This window comes from Stenella coeruleoalba (genome assembly GCF_951394435.1).
Source record: "Stenella coeruleoalba genome assembly, chromosome: 3".
NCBI lineage: Eukaryota > Metazoa > Chordata > Mammalia > Artiodactyla > Delphinidae > Stenella > Stenella coeruleoalba.
The window spans coordinates 111,257,685-111,281,899 of record NC_137148.1 but is presented as its reverse complement, the minus strand read 5'-3'; the positions used below and the strand labels follow the sequence as shown (position 1 = coordinate 111,281,899).

General features: G+C 39.7%; 1 protein-coding gene across 1 annotated transcript; it reads left to right on the top strand.

The window, feature by feature from the left end:
- The first annotated feature begins 855 nt into the window (after positions 1 to 855).
- PPP2CA (protein phosphatase 2 catalytic subunit alpha) lies at positions 856 to 22,578 on the top strand. Its single transcript, XM_079918808.1, has 7 exons — positions 856 to 2,063; positions 14,581 to 14,790; positions 17,538 to 17,711; positions 18,290 to 18,379; positions 18,896 to 19,057; positions 20,303 to 20,421; positions 21,199 to 22,578. The coding sequence occupies exons 1-7, from the start codon at positions 1,962 to 1,964 to the stop codon at positions 21,269 to 21,271; spliced, it is 930 nt and encodes a 309-aa protein (XP_079774934.1). The 5' UTR covers positions 856 to 1,961; the 3' UTR covers positions 21,272 to 22,578.
- Positions 22,579 to 24,215: the final 1,637 nt, after the last annotated feature.

The following is a 24,215-nucleotide window of genomic DNA, read 5'->3' as shown; positions in this document are numbered from 1 at the left end:
GCTCCAGACGCGCAGGCCCGGCGGCCATGGTTCATGAGCCCAGCCGCTCCGCGGCACGTGGGATCCTCCCGGACCGGGGCACGTACCCGTGTCCCCTGCATCGGCAGGCGGACTCTCAACCACTGCGCCACCAGGGAAGCCCTGGGCATAGCTCTATAATGACGGGCACCAAGTGATGATTTTCTTCCTCATTCATTCCACATAGTCTTAACTCTTATTCCTCCGTGTTTGGGGACGTTAACTGCAAAACATAGTCAGAAATTGAGAAAGTGGAATTGCAATTTCCAGCCCGGGTAGACCACGCCAGTCAGCCTCGTCAAGCAGGTTGTCTTGGATGAAGGAGAATTTACAGTCCCACCATTGGCTTATTCTGGCCTCAGGGCCTTCTTCAGCCTGTTGGTCAGGATGATGTGGTCAAGGCTGCAGAGTGAGAGCTCTCCTCCAGCACACTACTGAGTAGTTGGGTTGGCTGCTATTGCGGGTAAGGAGTCTAGAAGACAGGGACCAGGTTCACCTCTTGCCTTGCCCTTTAAGGTTTAATGTCTTTTGTAAAGCTTCTATCTCTCAGGTCCTGTGGACATCATAATCGCTCTTCTGCCTACATATCCGCAGACCATCCTAGGAAGTACCGTTGGGAGAATACAAGCTCCACCAGGGAAGGGTACCGTGTCTGTTTGGATGACCCTTCTGTCTCCTAGTCGTGGATCTAGCACATAGTTGGCACTCTACGGAGCCAAATATTTCTGTGAAGGGAAGGACGACGAAATGTGAAAACAGTTCACAAATCTCAAAGAGATTCACAGCCAGACAGAGGTCCGATCCTAGGGTATCCGAGCTTTATTTAAAGCGCGGACCACTGCCGCTTCTAACACGACCGGGTCCCGGGCAGGACGGGTGCATCTATCTCCTTGCGGCCTTCCCTTGAGAAAGTAGGCCCGAGTGGGCAGGGGTTGGGGGAGGAAAGCGTTTCTCCCCAGGAGGAACCGGAGTAGGAGGAAGGCGCACACCTTGGGTACAAGGGGTGAGGCTGCGCAGGGCGTGCGGAAGCCAGGAGAGCTACGAGGCCCCAGCCATCGCGCCGGAAGAGACATCTAGGCCTGGGGACAGGTGTGTGCCGGGCGAGTCAGGTGAACTGCGCGGCCCTCCCCCGACAGGTACACCCTCCTCCGCCTACGAGTGACCTAATTACAAGGTGCCGGCCGCGCCCGGAGGCGAAGGTGGCCACTCCAACCAGGCTACCACTCGGCGCCCGTTCTTGCCCCCAAGATGCAGGAATCCCACGCAATTCCAGTGTTGTATCACAGAGGAGGCATGGGGTCGCATTTCTAATTTCCGTGATTTGATTTCAGTCGCCACGTGAAGAGCCGAAGCGTATCGCCTTAGAGAAAAAGTCTCCAGCAGCAAGGAGCCACCCTCCCACCCCGACTGCGCCTGCGCCACGTCCGCGCCTCGGCTGCGCAGGACGTACTGCTCTGGGATTAGCCTACTTCCCAGCTGCAAGCCTGGCCCCTGCTCGGTCTCGGTCTTCCCTTCCCCCTCGGCCTCTCCCTTCTGGAGGACAACGCCCTGAAGGCTAAGGTGTCTGTTACCAGCCTGCTACGTTGCGCCTGCGCCTCGGTCCCTAGCACTCCAGTCTGGCGGCTGATCCGGGCTGGCGCTGCAGTTGCGCAGCTCTGGTCCCGGCCCATCTACCCCGCCGCCTCCTGACGCCGGGCGTGACGTCACCACGCCGGCGGCCGCCATTACAGAGAGCAGAGCTTTGGGGCTAGAGTGAGCGGAGGACGGCCGCGGCCGGTGGCCGAGTACGGAGGGGCGAGCCAGCGGGCCAGCGCTAGTGCCGAGCAACCGCCAGTATCCGCACAAGTACCCCGGGAACCGGCGGCGGCGTGTGTGTGTGGCCCGTGTGCGGGCGGCGGCGCGGGAGGAGCGCGGAGCGGCAGCCGTTTCGGGCGGGTGGCATCATGGACGAGAAGGTGTTCACCAAGGAGCTGGACCAGTGGGTCGAGCAGCTGAACGAGTGCAAGCAGCTCTCCGAGTCCCAGGTCAAGAGCCTCTGCGAGAAGGTGAGCTGCACCTCGGATGCGGAAGCCGCGGCGGGCCGAGCCCGCAAAGAAGAAGGCGGCCATGGGGAGGGTGCAACATGGCGGAGGCCCCGGCCCCCCGAGCCTCCCAGACCGGCGCCCGGCGCGGCCCGGCGGCGGCTCCCGGGCGACCCGGCGCCCTCTGCCTCCCGCGCAGGGATTGGTTGTCGTTACCACCGCCGCCTAAAATGGCGCCGTTGCCCCAACTCCGGGGCTTCAGAGCTTCGCGGTCTTGGCGCGGGGCGAGGTGGCTGTGGGGAGCGGAGACCCTGTGGGTCAGGGTTGGGGACGGTTTTGAGATGTGGGTAAGAGGACTTGAGTTCTATGGCCTGGGAGTGGGGCCTGGGACTCAGGTGAGTAAGAGGCTTTTTACTTGTACTCAGACCTAATTCTTAGGTCCAAAGCTGTCCAGAAGCTCCCCGAACGGCCCTTGTAGACCAGATCTAGGACCTCTCTAAAGGTCACACAGCTTTAGCACTATCTTGGGTGGTTTGTGTTAAATTCACCGAGATATCTTTTCCAGAGACTTATTTGAAGCGTGTTTTTAAAGAATGTTAAAATCAATATCTAACCTAGTTTCTACGAATGTCATGGTGGTAGTCATAGGGAGGAGTATAACTTATTTTTCATAGTTGGAAGAATGGAGAATTTGGTGAGTCATACTACATAAGGAGCTTTGGGATTGGAAATCAAGTGTCGGTTTATGATTTATATGCCGACTCAAATTGTGTAGTGTGAAACGCTTCTCTAAGTCTAACGTACTTGGCATTTTGCCATTTCTTTTTAAAACGAGCAACAAACTGTAAGAGCAAATTTTGTATCCTGGCTTTTCCTTGGAAAAGTTGTTTGTATATTTGTGACTTTAAATAGTGGTAGTAATGATAAGAATAGCTGTCGATTGAGGTTTTACAGTATCCCAGATATTGTGCTTAGTGTTTAAATAATTTATCTCACAGGTGTTGAAAATGGAATGTTGTAGTCTATTTTAGTAAGGCCGTTTTAAATTACCTATTTCTGATTTGTTTTTTCCAAGGAGTTGGGGAAACAGATAGCCTGTTGGGTTTGTCTTATAATTCAGTTTCCTAAGTAGACAAAATGATGAGCTCCACCATGAATGTTTCAATTTACCTTTTCAAAATTAACTTTGCAGCATTTCTTTTTAGTTCCACAGAATTGTGGAATATCATATTAGCATTTTGTATTAGTGAAGAGTTATTAGAAAGCAATTATGCTGACTTGTTTGTGGCTTGATGTGAAAATTATGTTCATGAGTTTGATGTATATGCCCCTAAAACCGGCATTTTCAGAAACTATTCTGTGAATAATTGCAATTTAAGTGAGTCTAACTCAGATTTATTTATCCCATGCTTCGACAAAACTCTCCTATTAGTTGATGAGGTGGCACATAATCTCTTGGAGCTGAATTTTAGTGGTAGCATTGTAGTCTTTTGTTGCTTCTTGATCCTTAATTTGCTTCCATCAAATGAGGATAATATTTGTTTTAAAGGTTTAGAAATAGGCTTTAAAAATTATTTAATGTATAGTGTTATGTCTTAGTTTCTAGGTACTATAAGTGATGATTTTAATGACTTTTAAGGTTGAGTTTTTACTCTGTATAAGATTTTGAGTCAGTAGTTGGCTAGATGACTAGTCATTTGTGTAGAAAACATTGCAAGAGAGCAGTGATGTAATTGGAAGACCACTGGACTGTGAGTTAGAACGGGACACTAGTCCTCTTTCTGCCACTAACTAATTGTGATTGACCTTGAGGCAACCACTTCACTTGGTCCACATTTTCCTGTCTATAAACTAAAATTAAAATAGATGTTCCAAGTTTCCTTCTAATCTTAGATTATACAGTTCCATTTTAAATTAGTACTCTGTTTAAATATTGAATGCTTACTGGATATCCAAGATTGCTTACTTTTATGAGATGAATGAAAAGCAATGAAAAATAATCATGCTTATTCTCAAGGAGCTTGAATCTAGTTGGAAGTCAGTAGTAGATGGAACACAGAAGTAGAGGGTTTGTGTTGGAGACAATAGAAGATAATACTGGAGTTACAGTGGGGTGGCTGAAGCTTGATCCATCTGGTAAATGGTCGTTGTTTGCCACCTGTTTGTAAAACTGAGATGTAGTGAGGTTAATCAATTTATGCTTAAATCTCCCTTGCTCATCTACTGTGTCAAGATTTTAATTCTTAGAGCCAAAAAAAGGGAGAAAATATTTGAAGCTAGATTTCTAAAACATGAATCCTTTTGGGGGGCTATCACACAACCTTCAAACTTTTTAACTTGTAAGTATTCCAACTTTTGGAGCATTATTAACCTTCCAGACTAAGTTAATTTGAAGGCAGCTCTTTAGGTTTATGGGATAAGATAGGGTGCATGACTTGAAACATCTTTTGTACAAATCTTTTTAGTGAAGCAAAAGTTCTCATTAGTATAATAGGTTTTTTTTCTTTCTTTTGTTCCTTTTAAAGAAATGATACTTGGTGGAGATAGCTATTTGATAATAGTTGATTATTTTTTGATTATAAGAAGGAAAGTGTGTTTATAGACAAGGGTGAATATGGTTTTTATGTTATTAATTAGTTAAGCTTTTTTCCCCCCAAGATGTGATGAAAGTCTATATCAAAGACAGGGTTGTTGTGTGTGCGATATACCTTGTCATTTTGGGGATCATAATTTGTTGGTTGTTTAAAAATTTGCTGTGAGTGAAGCAGTTTTGCGTATAGTCACAGGTCTGTAGTCATTTACTACACCTGTATAACTGGACTGGTATGTTTCCATCTACCTATTGGAAGAAGTAAATAGTATCAGCTTGCTTTTGCTTTAACTATAGTAAACAGTCTTTTGTTATGTTCAGCAGTGGTTTCATTTAGGTATGATTTTTGGCTTTGTGCTTTCTTGTCTTACCAAACTTGTGGAGAATGTTGTTTGATAGCCAGGTTTTTTTTCCAAAGGAGTTCTTTGCCTAGGTATGCTGTTTTCCATTGCTGTACAAGCACTATAAATAAAATGCAGCATGAGTCTTCCTGCTAGTTGGATGACCTGCAAGTACTTGGCCAAGGTTAAATTCCTATATGAAATGGGTAATATATTTTTGTGGGTCTGTATGTGTGTTTAATTTAAAAGGTGGTTTGGCTTATTTCCATAAAGGTAATTTGAATATTGAGAACAAGCAGTTGTGGGGGGAGCATGATACAGAATATTGTTGTCATCATACTTTCACATACACAGTTCTCTTAACAGGTTTATGAGACAGTTATCCTCAGTTAGAGATGGAAACCACAGCTCAGAAAGATAAAGTGACTTGACTACAGGGGTTAAATTGAGATTGCCTAGGTTTATGGTTTGTAAGCCCAATGTTTTAGTCTTGCTTCACAGCCCCCTTCTCTTTTCTGAGGTAGTGTTAATAATGAAGACACAGATGAATTGGGGCCAGACTGAATTGTAGAATTAACAGCTCTGTAAAAGAAAGCATAATTTTTGTTCTTTAAAGCTTCCTATTCATGTCACATACTGTTGTCCCACTCTCTCCTGGAGGAGGAAGCAGTAATTATTTTTCAATTTGGACGTGGCTAACTGCATTTGCCTCGCAGATAAGATTAGTGAGATGAAAACCCCAGATAATTTTCTATGTATTCTCAGATAGTGTAAATCATGATCCAGAGACCAAGCTCTAAAATACTCTTAATAAAATGTAACTGATATTTAAATTTTTCATTAAGCTTGTTAAAATGCCTTTCTTTTTATCCTCATAGCTTCCACAGTCAAGGCTGTTTGCCTGTGTGTATTCTGTGATCTCCCAGGCATGAAGCGGTAGTGCAGTTGGTTTTGAGTTGACTTAATGAGGAAACACCAAAAAGGTGAACAGTTCTTCTCTTCAGACACACAAGTTCCCCCCACCCCCTGTCCCATTCTGCCTTTGTTTTCTCTATGAGAGCCAAGAGTTCTGTGTCTGCAAATATGGGCAGTAGGACTAAGGTGAAACTCATGCTATAGAAAGAATGATGGGCACTGGGACAGCATTTGAGTTAACAGTAGTTTGGTGTTCTTTTTTTCCCTATCTCATTGTAAGTCAGGTTTGTCAGTTACCTGTGGAGTATTGCTTGTTTAGTTTGGAGGAGATAAGCTAGGAAAACCAGGAGACATTGGGTTTGGGTTGACGCATGGTAGAGAGGGTTGGTGTTTTTTGTTTCTTTGTTTTTGTAAATTTATTTATTTATTTTTGGCTCCGTTGGGCCTTTGCTGCTACACGTGGGCTTTCTCTAGTTGCGGCGAGTGGGGGCTACTCTTTGTTGTGGTGCGCGGGCTTCTCATTGTGGTGGCTTCTCTTGTTGCAGAGCATGGGCTTTGGACGCGCGGGCTTCAGTAGTTGTGGCGCACTCACAGGCTTAGTTACTCCGCGGCATGTGGGATCTTCCCAGACCAGGGCTCGAACTTGTGTCCCCTGCAGTGGCAGGTGAATTCTTAACCACTGCGCCACCAGAGAAGTCCCAGAGAGGGGTCTTTTTTGAGGGCGCTGAGGAGAGGTAGGAAAAGTTATGTGAGGCATAGAACCACCCCCCACCCCTTACCATTTTCTTTATACTTTGACCTGTTTCTCTTATTTTCACCTTTTTCCTTACCCATTTCACATTACCATCCTTTTCTGAAAAAACCCTCAACCTGCCCTCTCCTACACAAGTGAGATCTGAAATGGACTAGAACTGGGAAGGGGAAAGATTTTGTTTGTTGTTTAAAATAGGTTTTCTTTCAGCTTCTGGAGCAGAAGTTGTAGAAGAGACTGACAGAGAGAGGTCTGGTTGCCAGTAAATGGCTGGGGGTGGGGGTGGGGTCTGAAAAAACTGTGAAGAGCAGTCTGGGATTAACAGCTTAATTTCTTCACAATACAAGGTTGCTATTGCCACTGATATATTGGTATTGTGGTTTGGAATGGATAGACAAAGCAGTGACAGAGACGTATGTATCTGCATCTGGGTGTTTTCTAAACTGTACATGACCAGCTGGCCAGTCACTCCGGCACACCCTCTCCCCACCTCTGCCTTAGTCATTTAGTTACTACCACCAATGGGAATTTTTACCTTTCTGTTGTTGAGGGGCCTGAAAGAAGGTTGAGAACCTTTGTTCTAGAGTGCACCTGGAAGACAAACATTACCTAGATAGTCATGCAAAGTGTAGTTCACACACAGGTTATGGAGTGTCAGTATTATTATTAACTGTGACAGTGTGCATTTGTTTTTGGAATACATTCAACCAAAAATTTTTTATATATATAAATTTATTTATTTTTGCAGTACGCGGGCTTCTCACTGTTGTGGCCTCTCCCATTGCGGAGCACAGGCTCTGGACGCGCAGGCTCAGCGGCCATGGCTCACGGGCCCAGCCGCTCCGCGGCATGTGGGATCTTCCCGGACCGGGGCACGAACCCGTTTCCCCTGCATCGGCAGGTGGACTCTCAACCACTGTGCCACCAAGGAAGCCCTAAATTTATTTTTTATTTATTTCTCTTTGGCTGTGTTGGGTCTTCGTTGCTGCGCACGGGCTTTCTCTAGTTGCGGCGAGCAGGGGCTACTCTTCGTTGCGGTGTGCGGGCTTCTCGTTGCGGGTCACGGGCTTCTCATTGCGGTGGCTTCTCTTGTTGTGGAGCATGGGCTCTAGGCACATGGGCTTCAGTAGTTGTGGCTCGCGGGCTCTAGAGCACAGGCTCGGTAGTTGTGGCACATGGGCTTAGTTGCTCTGTGGCATGTGGGATCTTCCCAGACCAGGGCTTGACCCCATGTCCCCTGCCTTGGCAGGCAGGTTCTTAATCACTGCGCCACCAGGGAAGTCCATTCAAGCAAAATTTATTATGCTTCCTTTATATGTACTATTTTCACTATTTGTTGAGCTTTGTCTAAATAGTATAATTGTAGGGATCTGTTAGTTGTTTTGCTCTAGTAGCAGGGTTTTGGATTAGTCAGGAGGTTGAACTTGTAGTAAACTCCAGATAGGAAAGATTTTAGAATTTTTGTGCTAGTGGTGATCAAGTTAATTGTCTTTCTCTGGTACCCATCATCTGTAAACTAGCAGTAATGCCTGCTATCTCTGTTGAGTGGCTTTGATTTTCATTAAAAAGGCTTAAGAAGTGAAGTGCTTTAGGATGTGTAGAATTTTAGTAATGAAAAAAACCTCAAAGATCCTCTAGGCCAAGTCACCTTTCACAGATGAGGGAGGAGACTGAGACCCAGAGTGGTTGAATCTCATTCAACATGGATTGTAATGGTGAAAATTTTTAAACAACTGTGTATATAGCAACATTTCTCAGTTCAGTAGATTAACATTTTTTCCCTATGCAGGAATGATTGAGACTGTTTAATTCATGCACATGGGTATGTTCGTTGGTAAAGATGGAGGCCAGTCTGTTGCATGTGAGACACACAGCTTTAAAGAAAGCAGTCATTCATTTTGGTCAGAGGTGAAGATGGTTGTTTTACAGAAACAGATGGGAAAACATCACCTTACATATTTTCTCTTAATATAAATTTAGAATTATCCCTCATCCCTGACCTTTTCTTTCCATTAGGCCCTAAACCAAATAGTAGATACTTGTTTGCAGAACATTATGTGGAGGGTTATGATACTTTGAAAGTATTATAATCATACAGATTTTAATCAAAGAAGACAAATATTTCATAAAATATTAGAGGCATCTGATCAGTATAATTAATGAAAGACAAGTGGTATGAAGAAAGATTTGATAGTTGAAGACAATTAACTAAAGATTCATTTGCTTCCAGGGCTAGTAATATGTCCTACCCTATGTATCACACCAAAATAAAAATCTAGCCACATACACTAATTTATCATGAACCTTAAAATTTTTTTCCACATTTATGAAAATCAAAGAAACCTACCATTGATTCATAAAAGCAGTATGAAGCAAAATGAAATTCTCTTAGGATATTGAAAAGCTTGATTCTTGCTTGCAAATTTAATTATTTTGCTTTTTATTTTCCATGCCTGATCAGGATGTGTGTCATGGTTGCTTGACCCTACAGGTATTTTATATTTTTTGGCTGTGCCATGCGGCATGTGGGATCTTAGTTCCCTGACCAGGGATCGAACCTGTCCCCCCTGAAGTGGAAGCACGGAGTCTTAACTCCTGGACTGCCAGGGAAGTCCCAATTATTTTGCTTTTTAAAAAAGTTTTCAAATGTCTTCAGTTTTTACTTGAACCGAGAAGTAAAATTCAAAGATTAATTATTGCTTTTTTTGTTTTTTGTTTCTCTTCTCTTATGTCTTTATGGCTCTATTGGTAGAAGATGTATTCAACTGGGATTAGAGTATGAAATGTTAAATTTACTTAACTAGAGTTCTAATGAACATTATAATTAGTAATCAGATTTTTAATAGAAAAATATCTAAGAACATTTGGCTCCCTATGAATACTCAAAGAATGTGTGTGGACACGTTGTACAAGAGGAGAAATAACTGTTACTGTATAAACATGGAATAAAAAGTTCAAACCCTGAAATTAAAAGTTCCAGTTAAATTAGAAGATAACACTTTATATCTGAAATAACTGAGAATGGATACAGTCTTACATTTATTACTGCACAAGTTAGGCATAGGTCCAGTGGTACATAGGGAACAAAAATTGTTAATATTGTTTTGCTCTGTAAGCCCACAATTGAAATTTTCCTGAAAGAAAATAATTCAAATAAACAGTAATACGTGTGTAGATCTGTTCAGGAGCATATTATATAGTGGTTTACAATGATCACTGTAATGCTGTAGGAAATTGGGTCAGTGAATATGAAAATTTAGGACACAGAATGAGATGTTGACCAGTTGTAAACTGTAAGGGAATACAAAGAAATAAGAATAGTTTTTGCTGGTGTGGCAGAATTGAGAAAGCATTCTTACAGTCTCACCGCTGAAATAAACAATCTGTTAAGACTTTATTGTTTTCCAGTCATTTTACACAAAGAATTTTTACCTTGTAATCATTTTGTATTTTAAAATTGTTCCTTGATTTAATAAAAATGCATAAATACGTTTTGTTTTTCTTTTAATAATTAAAAATGCATTGCGTGGCTTTTTCTACTGTGTAAGTTATGTAGGAATGATATCAATGTTGTATATCCTTAAGGAAATTAATAGATACATATAAGTGGTTGGTAAATCTGTTGGTTCATGTTTTTTTCTTTTACTTGTCTTCCTTGAAAAATCTTGGATTGGATGATCTGTTGGTCTTTTGGTCTGTTTTAAATCTGATTTGTTTGTAATTTCATGTTATTATGGTGGTTAGGTATGGTCCATATCTAAGACTTACTTAAGTCTACAGGTCATTGGCCTTATTACGTGATGTTTTTATAGGAGGTTGAAAATAGAGTGAGATTTCTGACTCCGAACTCAGAATGCTGAGAGGATGTTTATAATAAATTAATGATCTGAAGGTTGCTGGTCTTTGGGTGAATCTAAATTTTTAAATTTCAGGAAGGTGTAAAAATTTTTAACTTTCCACAGTTACTTGTGATAAACTCTCATTAATGGAATTGCTTGTTCCAGTTTTAACCTTGTTCTAGGAAGGTTCTTCCCTTGAATTCATTCATTTCAGTCTGTATCATTTGACTGAATTTCAGTAGGGTTCCAATAAATAAATCAGTATGGTGCTAGTTACACTTTCTTAAAACTTGATCTTAATTCTTTTTTCAAATATGAATTATATTAGCTGAGACATTTGAAGTCCCTGAAAAATGTTTTAGGGGAAACAAAAGTTTGAGGTGTGTGTGTTACTTTTGCTTCTCTGCATGGTTCAGGTGACATGAGGCTTTAAATTATGGGAGTCAGAATACCAGAGAGTGAAAAGGTAGTTATTAAAAATTTTTTAGTCTCTAATATTAACTAAGTTACCTTGAGAGTCTGGTTGTACCATTTACTTTGAGTATTAAACCAGAGATTTGAAGTTGTATAGCTGTTTTTGAAACTGATGGTTGGTGAAGGCCTGGAGGCACTAAAGGTGACTCATTAGAGGTCCCATTGGGTGACCCATAGAGGGGGGTTCTATTAGGTGCTTCTGGGATTTATAAGGCCTGACTCCTGTGATAGAAAAAGAGATGTCTGAGAGAAGCTATGCTATGATTAGTTTTCCTGACTAGAATAATCTTTAATAAGGACGTCTACAGTCTTCTTTGTTGTGGTGTTCTGGGACTAGTGTATTTTGTGTAGTGATCATCTGAGAGCTGATAAGTTGAGACAAAACCCCCAAAAGTACGTTTTTTAAAAAAAATTTTTTTTAATAAACTTATTTATTTTATTTTTACTTTTGGCTGTGTTGGGTCTTTGTTGCTACGTGCGGGCTCTCTCTAGTTGTGGCGAGCAGGGGCTACTCTTGGTTGCGGTGCGTGGACTTCTCATTGCGGGGGCTTCTCTTGTTGTGGAGCACGGGCTTAGTTGCTCCACGGCATGTGGGATCTTCCTGGACCAGAGCTCGAACCCGTGTCCCCTGTATTGACAGGTGGATTCTTAACCACTGAGCCACCAGGGGAGTCCTGCAAATTTCTTTTAAGTAGGACCTATCATTTCATTCATAGCTGTTTTCATTAGTATGCACTAGGTGCTGAAAACATCAGTCCTGGTATTAATTCCAAACAGGTTTAGTAATGGAATATGCCTAGTGAACTTCCACTTTTTAGTAATAATAAATTGGGAAGTTGGAATTACTGTAGAGAGATGGATTATATGTATTTCTTAAGAAATATCTCTTTTTGAAACACAGTGGAAATTTTTTCTAAATTTAAAAATGTTAGATGAAATTAATAACTAACTTTGTGATGTCAATGGTTGGTAAATGTCCTGAAATAGGCTTCCCAAAATGTTTGGAGACTTGAAAATAGTGGTTCTTAAACTTGGCAGCACCTAAGAAAGCACTAGTGTAGGGTAGGGAGGGGAGACTTAAAAAAATTATTGACGCTTGGATCCCACAGACAAAGATTCTGACTTAATTGGGAGAGGAGTAGTTTGGGCATCTGGATATTTTTAAAGAGCTTCCCAGGTCATTTTTTAATGTGCCGCTAAGGTTGCATACCACTACCTTAAAACCAGTCCTTGACATCCTTGGTTGTCACTCAAAATGTAATGAGCAATGGCTCATTAGCAACAATTCTCTTATGATATTTTCACCTGCATATTGCAGTGTGTTGCTTTCCCTTGACCCAGCCTCCCACTGTACATTCTGGGACACCATTCCATACTGCTGATCCCAAATAGAAGATGCTCAATAAATGTTGATTGGGTATATGAAGTAAAACACTTTAAACCCATTCTCAGAACAAATTACTTCTACCTTCTTGGCTTAACTGACTCTCCCTGAGGAAGTCTTGTACCTTCTCTAGTAGCCCTCCCAGGTGGATGGGTTCTGCATCCTTCTATTTGAGGATAAAATTCCCTGTGTTTTTCAGGCTTCTGTCCTCTACCTAGATACCTGGACATTTTTCCTTACAGTTATTACCTGCTATTTCTTCATTCTCCAGAGAACTTGGTACCACTTTCCAGGTTTGTACTTATGCTGTTGTCCTGGCAGACATCCATGGCTCTCCCTAAAGATGACCTGTCTCAGTTTAAGTTCTTGATTCCCTCAAAATATATATTAAGCGCGTGGGGCATTGTTCTAGCGAGGTGCTGTGTAGACAGTGGTGGATAAAATGAATCTGGTGATAATTTTTTAAACTGTCACTTTGATTGTTGCATGGAAATTAAATTGGAGGCAGGAAGACTAGAAACAGGGAGTTTTTTGTGGAGGCTAGCACAGTAATCCAGGTTAGTTGATGGTGTCTTGGACCAGGATATTGGCAAAAAAGATAGAAGCATATGGATTGAGATGTTTTGGAAGGAGACTAGGCAAGACTTGTCTGTGGGTTGGTCCCTGAATACTGTTGGGTGGCCTTTAAGCTCTACTACACCTCAGATATCCATATCCACAGCCCTACCTCTGAAATCCTTAATTCACTAATCAAATTTTCTGCCAGTGGATCTTTGTTTTAATACTACTTTGATTAGACTTGTTTTCAGTCCATATCCATGCTCCATTCTCCTCCTACATTTCCTAGCTGGGTGACCAACTGTCATCATGGTTTGCCTGGGTACAACTGAGGCGTTTCCTGGGAAGCAGGACTATCGGTGCTAAAAACCAGGGTAGTTTGTCAACCTGACCCCACCCCAGTCTGCTCTCTTCTCTACTCTTGCGTGCTATGCTTTAGCCATGTTAACCTTTTCTGCTTAACTCCTTGGACTTTATACGCATGATTGCATCTGCCGCTGTTTGATGTCCTCCAGTTTCCTATTCCCATCCTATTTCTGTACCTCCCGCCCATTATTTGCACCTCAGGCAGTTTTCATAGCTCTCAGTTTTTGTGAGCCCGGAACACTGCTGCTTACTCTAGCATGTCTTAGCACTTGGCCCTTTCTTTTGTAATGATCTTTTATTTATTGTCTGCCTCTCCTGCTCCACTGTGTGTGTTTATGGGCTGTCTTGTTTGTTGTGATATCTTAAAAAGTGGCCTCCACCAGTTACTCTCTCCCTTTCTTCCATGGCACTTAATACAGTCTGTACTTTGTTACTTGATTACTTGTTTGTGGTCGTTCCCCTATACCCCCTCCCCAGCCCTGGTGTGGGAATGATCTATCTTTATCTTGTTCACTATACCTCCAGGGGCTAGCACAGGGCCTGGCACAGAGTATCACTCATGGTTGAGCAAATGAATGATTATCTCCCAGTTCTCTTCACAGTTTTTGGCATACAATAAATGATCAATAAATGTGTGTTGAAATGAATAAAAGAGTTTCTACTGAGTGGAATATTATGTTGCTCTTAAAAGTGATGTTTGAATTTGTGGTTACATGGGGGAATGCATAGGATGCCAAACGGTTTTCTGAAAGCAGCATAAAAACCATGTATATTGAATAGTCACAGTTGTAAAATAAGAAGTTTATGTTTTGATATAAAGAGGATAAAAAACCCAAAATACAGACAAAATTTTAATGTCTTCCAAAAGTCTTTTTTTTAAAGTAGGACTAAGAAACCTCTCCTCGTAGCCTGGAATCCTAGAGTGCATCGTAGTTAGAACTCTAAAGCTCAGGAACTAGGTACCTGAGTGTCTTGGTCCATTTTCATTGATTGTATATGGCTGCTAATCATGATCTCTTTAGCACTTAGATGGCAACTGATAGATCTAAAACTCATGATACTGATGAGAGGAATGGGACTATGTATCTTGATACATTTTTTTTTTCTAGGTATCAGAGGTGAGATAGCTGGTGGATAGGTTCCAGGCATGTCTTGCCCCCTTATTTTAATGGGATCGTAATTGTCTGCAGTTTCATCTTATGCTGAGTCTGCCCTTTAAAGCTATATTAAGGGTAACTTAAACATATCTTATGTGTAAGTAAACATATCTTTGTTAATGTTTTTTAATGTGAAATGTCTTGGTTTATTTTTCTCTATCTGTAGGCTAAAGAAATTCTGACAAAAGAATCCAATGTGCAAGAAGTTCGATGTCCAGTCACTGTCTGTGGAGATGTGCATGGGCAATTTCATGATCTCATGGAACTGTTTAGAATTGGTGGCAAATCACCAGATACAAATTACTTGTTTATGGGAGATTATGTTGACAGAGGATATTACTCAGTTGAAACAGTTACTCTGCTTGTAGCTCTTAAGGTAATTTCAATTTTATGTTTGAGCATTTTGAACTGGGTATGGCAGTCCTCTTGAATGTCCTTTTTTACCCAGTGATTTGTGGTTTTCTCCATCTGCGTGTTAGCTTTTAGAATAAATCCCCACATTTAGGAATTTAGATATTCAGGTTTGGGACTTAATAAATCATAGATCTATCTTCATTCTGAATGAGGGAATGGTACAGAATAAAAACAAGAAGGTTATTTTCTAAGGAAGAAAATGCCTCATGATTTAAAAATGCTAGAAGGCTGATTAAATAGAAATTTTAGTTCAGTAGTTTGGGATATGAGAGGTAATATAATTACCTTTCTAGGTATTTTTGAAATATTTTAAAGGAGCAAAATATTTCAAATATTGGCATATTTATATCCGTTGACACAGTAATCATATAATTAAAATTGTACAGAGGAAGAAGTTTAAGAGGAAAAGAGCTTTACTTACATGAAAACATAAATTGTAGCATCTTAAATGTCAGAAAGAATTGATATAAATATCTAATGGTAAGTGAATTTCTAAATTATGGCTTACCTCAATGGAATAGTTTGCAGCCATTAAACATGACATAATCTAGAACAATAGAAATGATAATTAAAGAAAGCATGTTGTTTTATACCAGTTGTAGCTTTGGGAAATATACAGAGGTCTGAAGGTGAAACACAAAATGGTAAAAAGCTTTTTTGAGATGACCTTTCTCCCTTAAAAGAAATTATTTGACTTTACTTTTGGGGAGATGATTTTATTTTAAAGAATATGTAGAATGGTAAGATGGCTGCCAGCGTCTTCTAGTACTGGAGAAGCAGTGAGATGTGGTTTTGGCAAGAGCTGAAGTTTAGGCAATTAACAAAGTGTAAGTGTTCATGAAGCTACAGGTCTGAATCATGTAAAGTGCTACAAAACATTTTTGGAGGTCATTATGTTCTGCATCTGTAAATTGAAGGAGTTGAATTAAATGATGGAAAGTTTCTGCAGTGACTCTAGATGCCATGAAAGTAGCCTTGCACGCTAACCTGCACTTAAAGCCCAGGATGAATCCCAGTGCTCAGAGGAGGAATAAATATGCTACCTTTAAGAGTTCATGTTTGTGTTATGCGCTGAATTGTGCCACCACCACCCCTTCCCCAAATTCATATGTTGCAGTCCTAACTCCCAGTACCTCAGAATGTGACTGTATTGGAGGTAGGGCCTTTAAAGAGGTAATTAAGGTAAAATGAGGTCATACAGGTGACCCCTAATCCAATATGACTGGTGTCCTTATAAGAAGAGATTAGGACACATACAGAGGGAAGATGAGAAGACACATGGAGAAGATGGCCGTTATCTAGCCAAAGAAGAGAGGCCTTCAGAAGGAACCAACCCTGCTGACACCTTGATCTTGATCTTGGACTTCTAGCCTCTAGAACTGTGAGGAAATAAATTTCTGTTCTTTAAGCCTTCCATTCTGTGGTACCTCGTATGGTAGCCCTAGCAGACTTAATACAGGGGAAAGGAAACTTAAGCAAATAGTGCTGGAACAGTTGGGCATCCATATGCAAACAATGAACTTAGCTACCTCATACCTTACAAATGGATCAACGTCAGTCATAGATCTAAATATGAGTGCTAAAACTGTGAAACTTCTAAAATAAAACATAGAAAATCTTTGTAACCTTGGGTTTGGCAAAGATGTCTTAGATACGATACCAAAAACACAAGCCATTAAAAAACTGATAAATTGGACTTCATAAAAATTGATTTTTTGTTCTTCAAAAGACATCACTAAGAAAAAAGTACTTGTATTCATATATATATTTTTAAAACCTATAAGTTTTAAGTGGACAAAATATTTGAATAGATGTTTCACACAAGAAGATATATGAATGGTCATTAAGCACATGAAAAGATGCTCAAACCTTAGTCATCAGGGAAATGCAAATTAAAGTCAGAATCAGGCCCATTAGAATGGCTTTCATCAATAAGGCTAGTAATACCGTATGTTAGTGAGTTTGTTGGAGAGATTAGAAACTTAGGAATCTCTCCGAGAAAAATGAAAGCATATATGCGTACAGAAACTTCTTATATGTGGTATGATCATAAGAACATTATTCATAATAGCCCAAAACTGCAGACAATCCAAATGTTCAGTCTACTGGTGAATAAAAAACCAAAATATGGCTATATATGGTATAGCCATACAATGGAATACTGTGCAGAGCAGTAAAATGAGACAAACCACTGATCCATTCACAGATGAGTCTAAAAAATATTCCGCTAAGTGAAAGAAGCCAGACACACAAAAAAACTACATATTGTATTGATTCCATTTATATGAAATTTCTAGAGAAAGCAAATCTCAAGAGACAAAGTATCGTTAGTTGCTGAGAGTGGGAGTCGGGAGTGATTGCAGACAGGCACGAGGGATCTTTTTGGGTTAATGGAACGGTTCTAAAACTGGATTGCAATGGTGGTTGTATAATGTAATAAAAAAAACTCATGGATGGAGTTTTGCAGCTGGTGACTATGCGTGGGATAAAGTTAGTGGTAGTGAGAGTTTGATTTTAGTTGAAATGGGGTTGGCAGATACCCCATGGGATAAATGATCTGTAGGTGTGATTTCACTTTTGTGTGATGTAGGGGTGTGGGATGTTTTTTCCAGCAAAGTTGGAATTCTGTTTCCCTGTAGAATGTTTGCTGGATTTTTATTTGGTTTTTGAAGGAGCCAGCCATTCATGATTTCACATTTGTTGTTTCAGGTTCGTTACCGTGAACGCATCACCATTCTTCGAGGAAATCATGAGAGCAGACAGATCACACAAGTATATGGTTTCTATGATGAGTGTTTACGGAAGTATGGAAATGCAAATGTTTGGAAATATTTTACAGATCTTTTTGACTATCTTCCTCTCACTGCCTTGGTGGATGGGCAGGTATGTAGGTCTTCTTGAAACTTACATTGGTGATTATTTTCAAGAATCTGCTTTCTTACATTTAGGTGCCAGTAACTTGTTTTTCCATCCTCACATCCCTTTGGGATTCTTCTATGAAGTGCAGTCTTTGTCAGGGGCACTGAACTATATGTTGGGACCACAGGGGGTTGGAAGATGTAGCCCGTCCATCCTTTTGGGCTGTTTCTGGACATGTCGGGGAGATGTAATTAGCTATTTACTGGTCCCAGTAGAGCAGCAGTGCACAGAAGAAACTGCAAGAAAATTCTGTGAGAAGGAAGATAATTGTCTATGATGGAGGGTAAGGTCAGAGAAATGTTTTCTTAGAAGAGCTGATTGGGGTTTGGGTGCAGTAGGGATGGTTTATCAGGAAGAAAGGGAGTGTATTCCATAGTTTAGAGTGGGAGGCAAGAAAGAAAGATCTGCAGAAACAAGCCTGGTTCTGGCAGAACACAGAAACACCAACAGGGCCAAGTGATGTGGGCTACAGCCTGCAGCTTAGTCCACAATGTTTGTAGTTTATTTTAAATGAGGGTAATGTTGTAAACCACTCTTTTCAGATCTTCTGTCTACATGGTGGCCTCTCACCATCCATAGATACACTGGATCACATCAGAGCACTTGATCGCCTACAAGAAGTTCCCCATGAGGTATTGACCTTATTTTTGGTAATAAAATCTTTTCAAAAAACTTTTTAGAGGAAATATTTAATTGTAACTTAGTTCATTGTATGTATTTTCTTGTTTAATTCTCAAAAATGATCATGTGGTATGAGCACTGTTGTTGACCCCATTCTTAAGAAGCTAAGGTTAAGAAACCTACCAAGATCACAACAGCTCTGGGACTGGGTTTAGGACCTAGGTGTTGGTTGTCTTAAGAGCTTCTGCCTTAGTTACTAAACTCTACTGCCTAACATTGAAATTAGCATACACTAGGCAGATTAATTAGTTAGGGCTTGTTGCTATTGGGACTCATTGATGTAGGCTCTGCCTCTTAAAGACACCTGGAAGTAGTTTATTTATTTGACTCTATCTGTAAAACCTTTTACCATTTTCAGCAAACACCATTCAAAAAGTGACGTAGTAGGTGCTGCTTCTGGTGAATTACTCAGATCACATATTAACCAATTTTGCAAAAGGCAATCTAAAATATAACTTGCTTTTTAGGGTCCAATGTGTGACTTGCTATGGTCAGATCCAGATGACCGTGGAGGTTGGGGTATATCTCCTCGAGGAGCTGGTTACACCTTTGGGCAAGATATTTCTGAGACATTTAATCATGCCAATGGCCTCACGTTGGTGTCTAGAGCTCATCAGCTGGTGATGGAGGTATGTTCTGTTCTTTGATTTGATTTTTAAGTAAACTTAATGAAGGAAGATCTTAGGAAATTTTAAATTATATGATATAGTGAGAACATGCCATGTATTCTTCTGATGAATTTGCCATTATAGCCTGAGCCTTTTCAGTAGATGCACACTAGAATTAAAATCTCAAACTTTTGATCCAAATGAAATTCATAGGTAAAATGTTTTCAGAGAATTCTTAATGACTGAGTAGTGCTTGGGGTTTAAGGCTGGGAAAGTAAGATGGGGGAGAGTGAAAAATAATATTTTATGGTCTCAGTTTTATTTCATGTATTTAACATGTGTATGTATGGAAGAGAGTTTGGGAAGAAATACACCAAAATGTTTAAGTGGTCCTTTGGATGATAGGATTACAGGTGATTTGAAAGAAGAAGCTAAAGGGAAATGGGCTAAATTCTTAGCATAGGACATTGATTAGCATACTTATAAAATTAGGGTCCTATTTAGATTAATATTAATACAGCTGTATTGTGATTATCAATAAAGTCTGACTTTGCTAGAGATAGGGAAAGAAATTTGTGATTAATACTTGAAAAGTAACTCATGCGTTCAGATGGGCTTTGAGACAATGAGGCTGGAGTTCCTAGAGGCGCCTCTCCTTTATACCTTGGGCAGTACAGGTAATACCTGTACTGACTGAGGACAGAATTAATAAGGTTCTGGTCTCCAGGAGTATGTGTCTGCCTCTACAAGGAATGGCCATATACTCATTCTTGTATCATGTTTAGGGCTACTGCAATAAGAGAGGCTGAAGAAATGCTGTTATTTACTGAAAGTCAGGTATATAAGAAGTAGCTTATCCTTTTCTGATCGGTGATTTTTTTTAGGGATTTTCTTTTTATAGTAGACAACTTTTATACTTTTGGGAAAAAATAAATACGTTTGGTTCTTTTTTAAGTTGGGCAGAAGGAGTTCCCTGGTGGTCTAGTGGTTAGGATTCGGTGCTTTCACTGCCATGGCCTGGGTTCATTCCCTGGTCGGGGAACTGAGATCTGAGATCCCACAAGCTGCACGGCACAGCAAAAAGAAAAAAAAAAAGTTGTGTGGAGAACAGAAAATTATTGAATCATCCAGAAACAAAGCAATACTTTTTAAAAAGCCTTTTGGGCAGAAGGGGAGATATTTTTTTCCCCTCTTGAGAGAAGTCACATTTAGTTGTGTAAATAAGGGAGTAAAATAGGGGATTATTTTCTGTTCTTTTCCTTGTAGGGATATAACTGGTGCCATGACCGAAATGTAGTAACGATTTTCAGTGCTCCAAACTATTGTTATCGTTGCGGTAACCAAGCTGCAATCATGGAACTTGATGATACTCTAAAATACTCTTTGTAAGTATATACACTTGAGTCATTGGTTACCATTACTTGAATATATTAGTTTTAATGTGAAGTTGAACAGTTCAAGAGCTTATGCTAAATCCAGATTCCAACTGGATTTTTTTAAGTTTCCTTTGAAACACATCAACAGAAACCTAGATCCTAATATGAATTATTAGGGATTTAACTTTTAAATCCATGTTTTTATTGTAGAGTTAATAAAATATATCCTGAGGATGAGATAATAGATAACAGTACCTTAGGCTCTTTAAACTTTATTTATTTAGTAGAATCCTTCTTTCAAATGGTCTTACAAGGAACTACAGATATACAGAAGCATATCCTCTAGCTGAAGTTGCCTTGGTTCTTTGAGGAGGCGTGCAGCCAGAAGACGCTTATTAAATGCATGATTAGGGTTCTCTTAATACATTAAGTTATTGGATGGGGGGAAAATGTGTAAAAATCTGCACGGGGATGAAATGTACAACATGGGGAATATAGTAATAACTGTATGGTGACAGGCGGTAACTAGACTTATCTAGATCATATAATTAATGTATAGAAATGTATAGAATTAATTGTATAGAATTAATGTATAGAAATGTATAGAAATTTCAAAACACTGTTGTACTTTTGGAACTAAAGCAGTGCTGTAAGTCAATTATACTTCAGTTTTTAAAAAAACAAACTATTAAAAAATGTGTAGAGTCAAAGACTAATATTCTTGATTTTAATTGTCAGTACATTGATGTCTTGGAGTATGAACAACAAATATGTCTTGTTTTTCAGCTTGCAGTTTGACCCAGCACCTCGCAGAGGCGAGCCACATGTTACTCGTCGTACCCCAGACTACTTCCTGTAACGAAATTTTAAACTTGTACAGTATTGCCATGAACCATATATTGACCTAACGGAAATGGGAAGAGCAACAGTAACTCCACAAAGTGTCAGAGAATAGTTAACATTCAAAAAACTTGTTTTCACACGGACCAAAAAGATGTGCCATATAAAAATACAAAGCCTCTTGTCATCAACAGCCATGACCACTTTAGAATGAACCAGTTCATTGCATGCTGAAGCGACATTGTTGGTCAAGAAACCAGTTTCTGGCATAGCGCTATTTGTAGTTACTTTGCTTTCTCTGAGAGACTGCAGATAATAAGATGTAAACATTAACACCTCGTGAATACAATTTAACTTCCATTTAGCTATAGCTTTACTCAGCATGACTGTAGATAAGAATAGCAGCAAACAATCATTGGAGCTTAATGAACATTTTTAAAATTAAGTACCAAGGCCTCCCCTCTACTTGTGAGTTTTGAAATCGTTTTGTTTATTTTCAGGGATACTGTTTAATTTAATTGTATGATTTGTCTGCACTCAGTTTTTTTCCCCTTCTCAAATCTCAGCCTCATGTTGTTCTTTGTTACTGTCAGATCCTGGTGAGTTGTTTTGAACAGAACTGTTTTTTTTTCCTCCCTCCTGTAAGACGATGTTACTGCACAAGAGCACTGCAGTGTTTTTCATAATAAACTTGTGAACTAAGAACTGAGAAAGTCAAATTTTAATTGTATCAATGGGCAAGACTGGTGCTGTTTATTTAAAAGATACATCAATTGATAAATTTTAGAATTTGTAGAATTCTAGGTAAAGAAAAATAAAAATCAAGGCCACTACATAATCTCTCTTCGTAACTCCTTGACATTCTTCAAATGAATTTCAGGACTTATTTGTAGTCCAGATAGTACAATATGTCAGATTGCCAGCATGCTCTTTGTGGGTTCTTCTTCCTGCATATTGTCTGCAAGAAAGGAAATGAAGTCTCTGCTGCTTCAGTAAGACCTGATTGTAAAACCATATAAATCGAGATTTATGTTTTTCGGGTTTTGTTTTTTAATGAAAAAAGCATGTTTTCAGGTAGAGGTTAACAAACTAAATAATGTATCTACTTATCAGTCACTGCAGTTTCTGGTTATAAATATTGCTATGTAATGTGGACACTGTAAGATGATTGACAGAGTGGTAAGTTCTTAACGAATATTTGTACATTACTTGTCACGTGATCTTAAAGTTAAATTTGTCTCAGATAAGATATAGCTGTTAAAGCATTATCCTGTATTATGCTCTTTAAATGATACTAGTTAAACCAAATAGAAAACTGTTGCTGGATCATGGCTTAGTGTTACGTACATTCACCCAAGGACAAAAATGGCATTTGAAGTGAAGTGGCGGTGATAAGCACATACTGAGTTTTTCCCCTCCCTTTTATTCTTTGAATAGGATTAGAAAGTTAAAACAGGTTTTCTATGGAAACTAATACTTCATTGTCTTAAGCTACCAGGGTAGACTTCAAGACACTTAATCATTAATTGTGTGGGTATAGTAATAAAAGTTTCTTTGCTTTGTACTGTGTTGAACTTGGAACTGATGAGGAAATTTTTGCATTTCTCTTTCTAAGATGCTTGAAGAAAATACATACACAATATATATATTTTTTAAGTGGTCCACTTTCTATTTTTTTGGTAGCTCGTGGAGTTGATTGTCCAAAAGCCCTTAGTTTTTCCGCATTTCTCCCTTTCAATTTTACTCTTTTATGCTTTCGTAAGAAATACGTCCCTTTGTCTCTTTTTTGTTTTGTCAGTTTATGCGTTTTCTTTCTGACCGAACAAATAGTTTATTAATGTGCAGTACATAATCCAGTTTCCAACTGATCTATTGATACCAAGCAGTGATTTTTCAGGTCCTGTGATCAAAATTGACTCCAAAAGAACGAGTATCTTGTAATTGGTGTGTTATTGTCATCCAGGTACAACCTCTCTAAAGTAGACCTTGTGGTTAACAGAAAAGGGCTTGTCGGGACTTCCCTGGTGGTCCAGTGGTTAAGACTCTGAACTTCCACTGAAGGGGTAGGGGTTCAGTCCCTGGTTGGGGAAGTAAGATAATGCATGCCATGTGGCATGACCAAAAAAAAAGGGGGTGGGGTGGGGCTTGTGGCCAGACTGTCTTGGGTTTAGAATGATTACCAGGGTTTAAATGAATTGGCTAATTGTAGAGAATAATTGGACTTTGGCCATCTAAGCTAGAAAGTGTTAGTAACCTACCTGACTATGAAATGGGTAAAGAAAATGCATTGGTGTAACATTGTAAATCAACTATACTTCAATAAAAAATAAATTTTTTTAAAAAGAAAGAAAGTGCATTGGTAAGTATAGTAATTTCCTTTAAAAATATATAATTGCTGTTGCTGATTTCTCAATTAGTAACAGATTAAAATAGAATTTTCAGTTTTACAAAGCTTGTTCAAAAAAATGAATGTTTTTGAGTGTTCTAGACTGAGGACTTGGTGAAATTTGCTTTGGAACTTAATTTTATAAGGATAAAATGAATTGATAAAATTATGTGCTCATTTCTTAGGTTGAATATCCTAAGCAAACATAGATGACTCTTCCTTTTCTTGGTTGCAGTAGGTGTGTTTTAAATAGAAGTGTAGCGTGTCAGTATTGGATAATTTTTCAGAAAGACCTAGCTTTAGCTTAATAGGGAAAGGATTTTTTTTTACTGTGGTTCTTAACGTTGATGCCCACAGCGGTTATGATTTAAATTATTTGGAGGAAGGCCCAGGCGTAAGTATTTTTAAGTTTCCCAAGTGGTTTTAATTTACGTCTAGATTTAAGAACCGCTGCTCAGTTTCCCAACTACAAATTTAAGAATATTGGCTTTTGTGCTAATTGATGGTTGTTGTGGATTTTAGTGAACAATTAAAATATACCACGTGATTATTTTCTTTCAGTAGTGACTTTTACCTG

What these genes read in the sequence shown, in the direction of transcription:
- PPP2CA (XM_079918808.1), top strand. Translation starts at nt 1,962, where the DNA reads ATGGACGAGAAGGTGTTCACCAAGGAGCTGGACCAGTGGGTCGAGCAG. An exon ending in TCAAGAGCCTCTGCGAGAAG is followed by an intron (nt 2,064 to 14,580) that starts GTGAGCTGCACC and finishes CTCTATCTGTAG; the next exon opens with GCTAAAGAAATTCTGACAAA. An exon ending in CTGCCTTGGTGGATGGGCAG is followed by an intron (nt 17,712 to 18,289) that starts GTATGTAGGTCT and finishes CACTCTTTTCAG; the next exon opens with ATCTTCTGTCTACATGGTGG.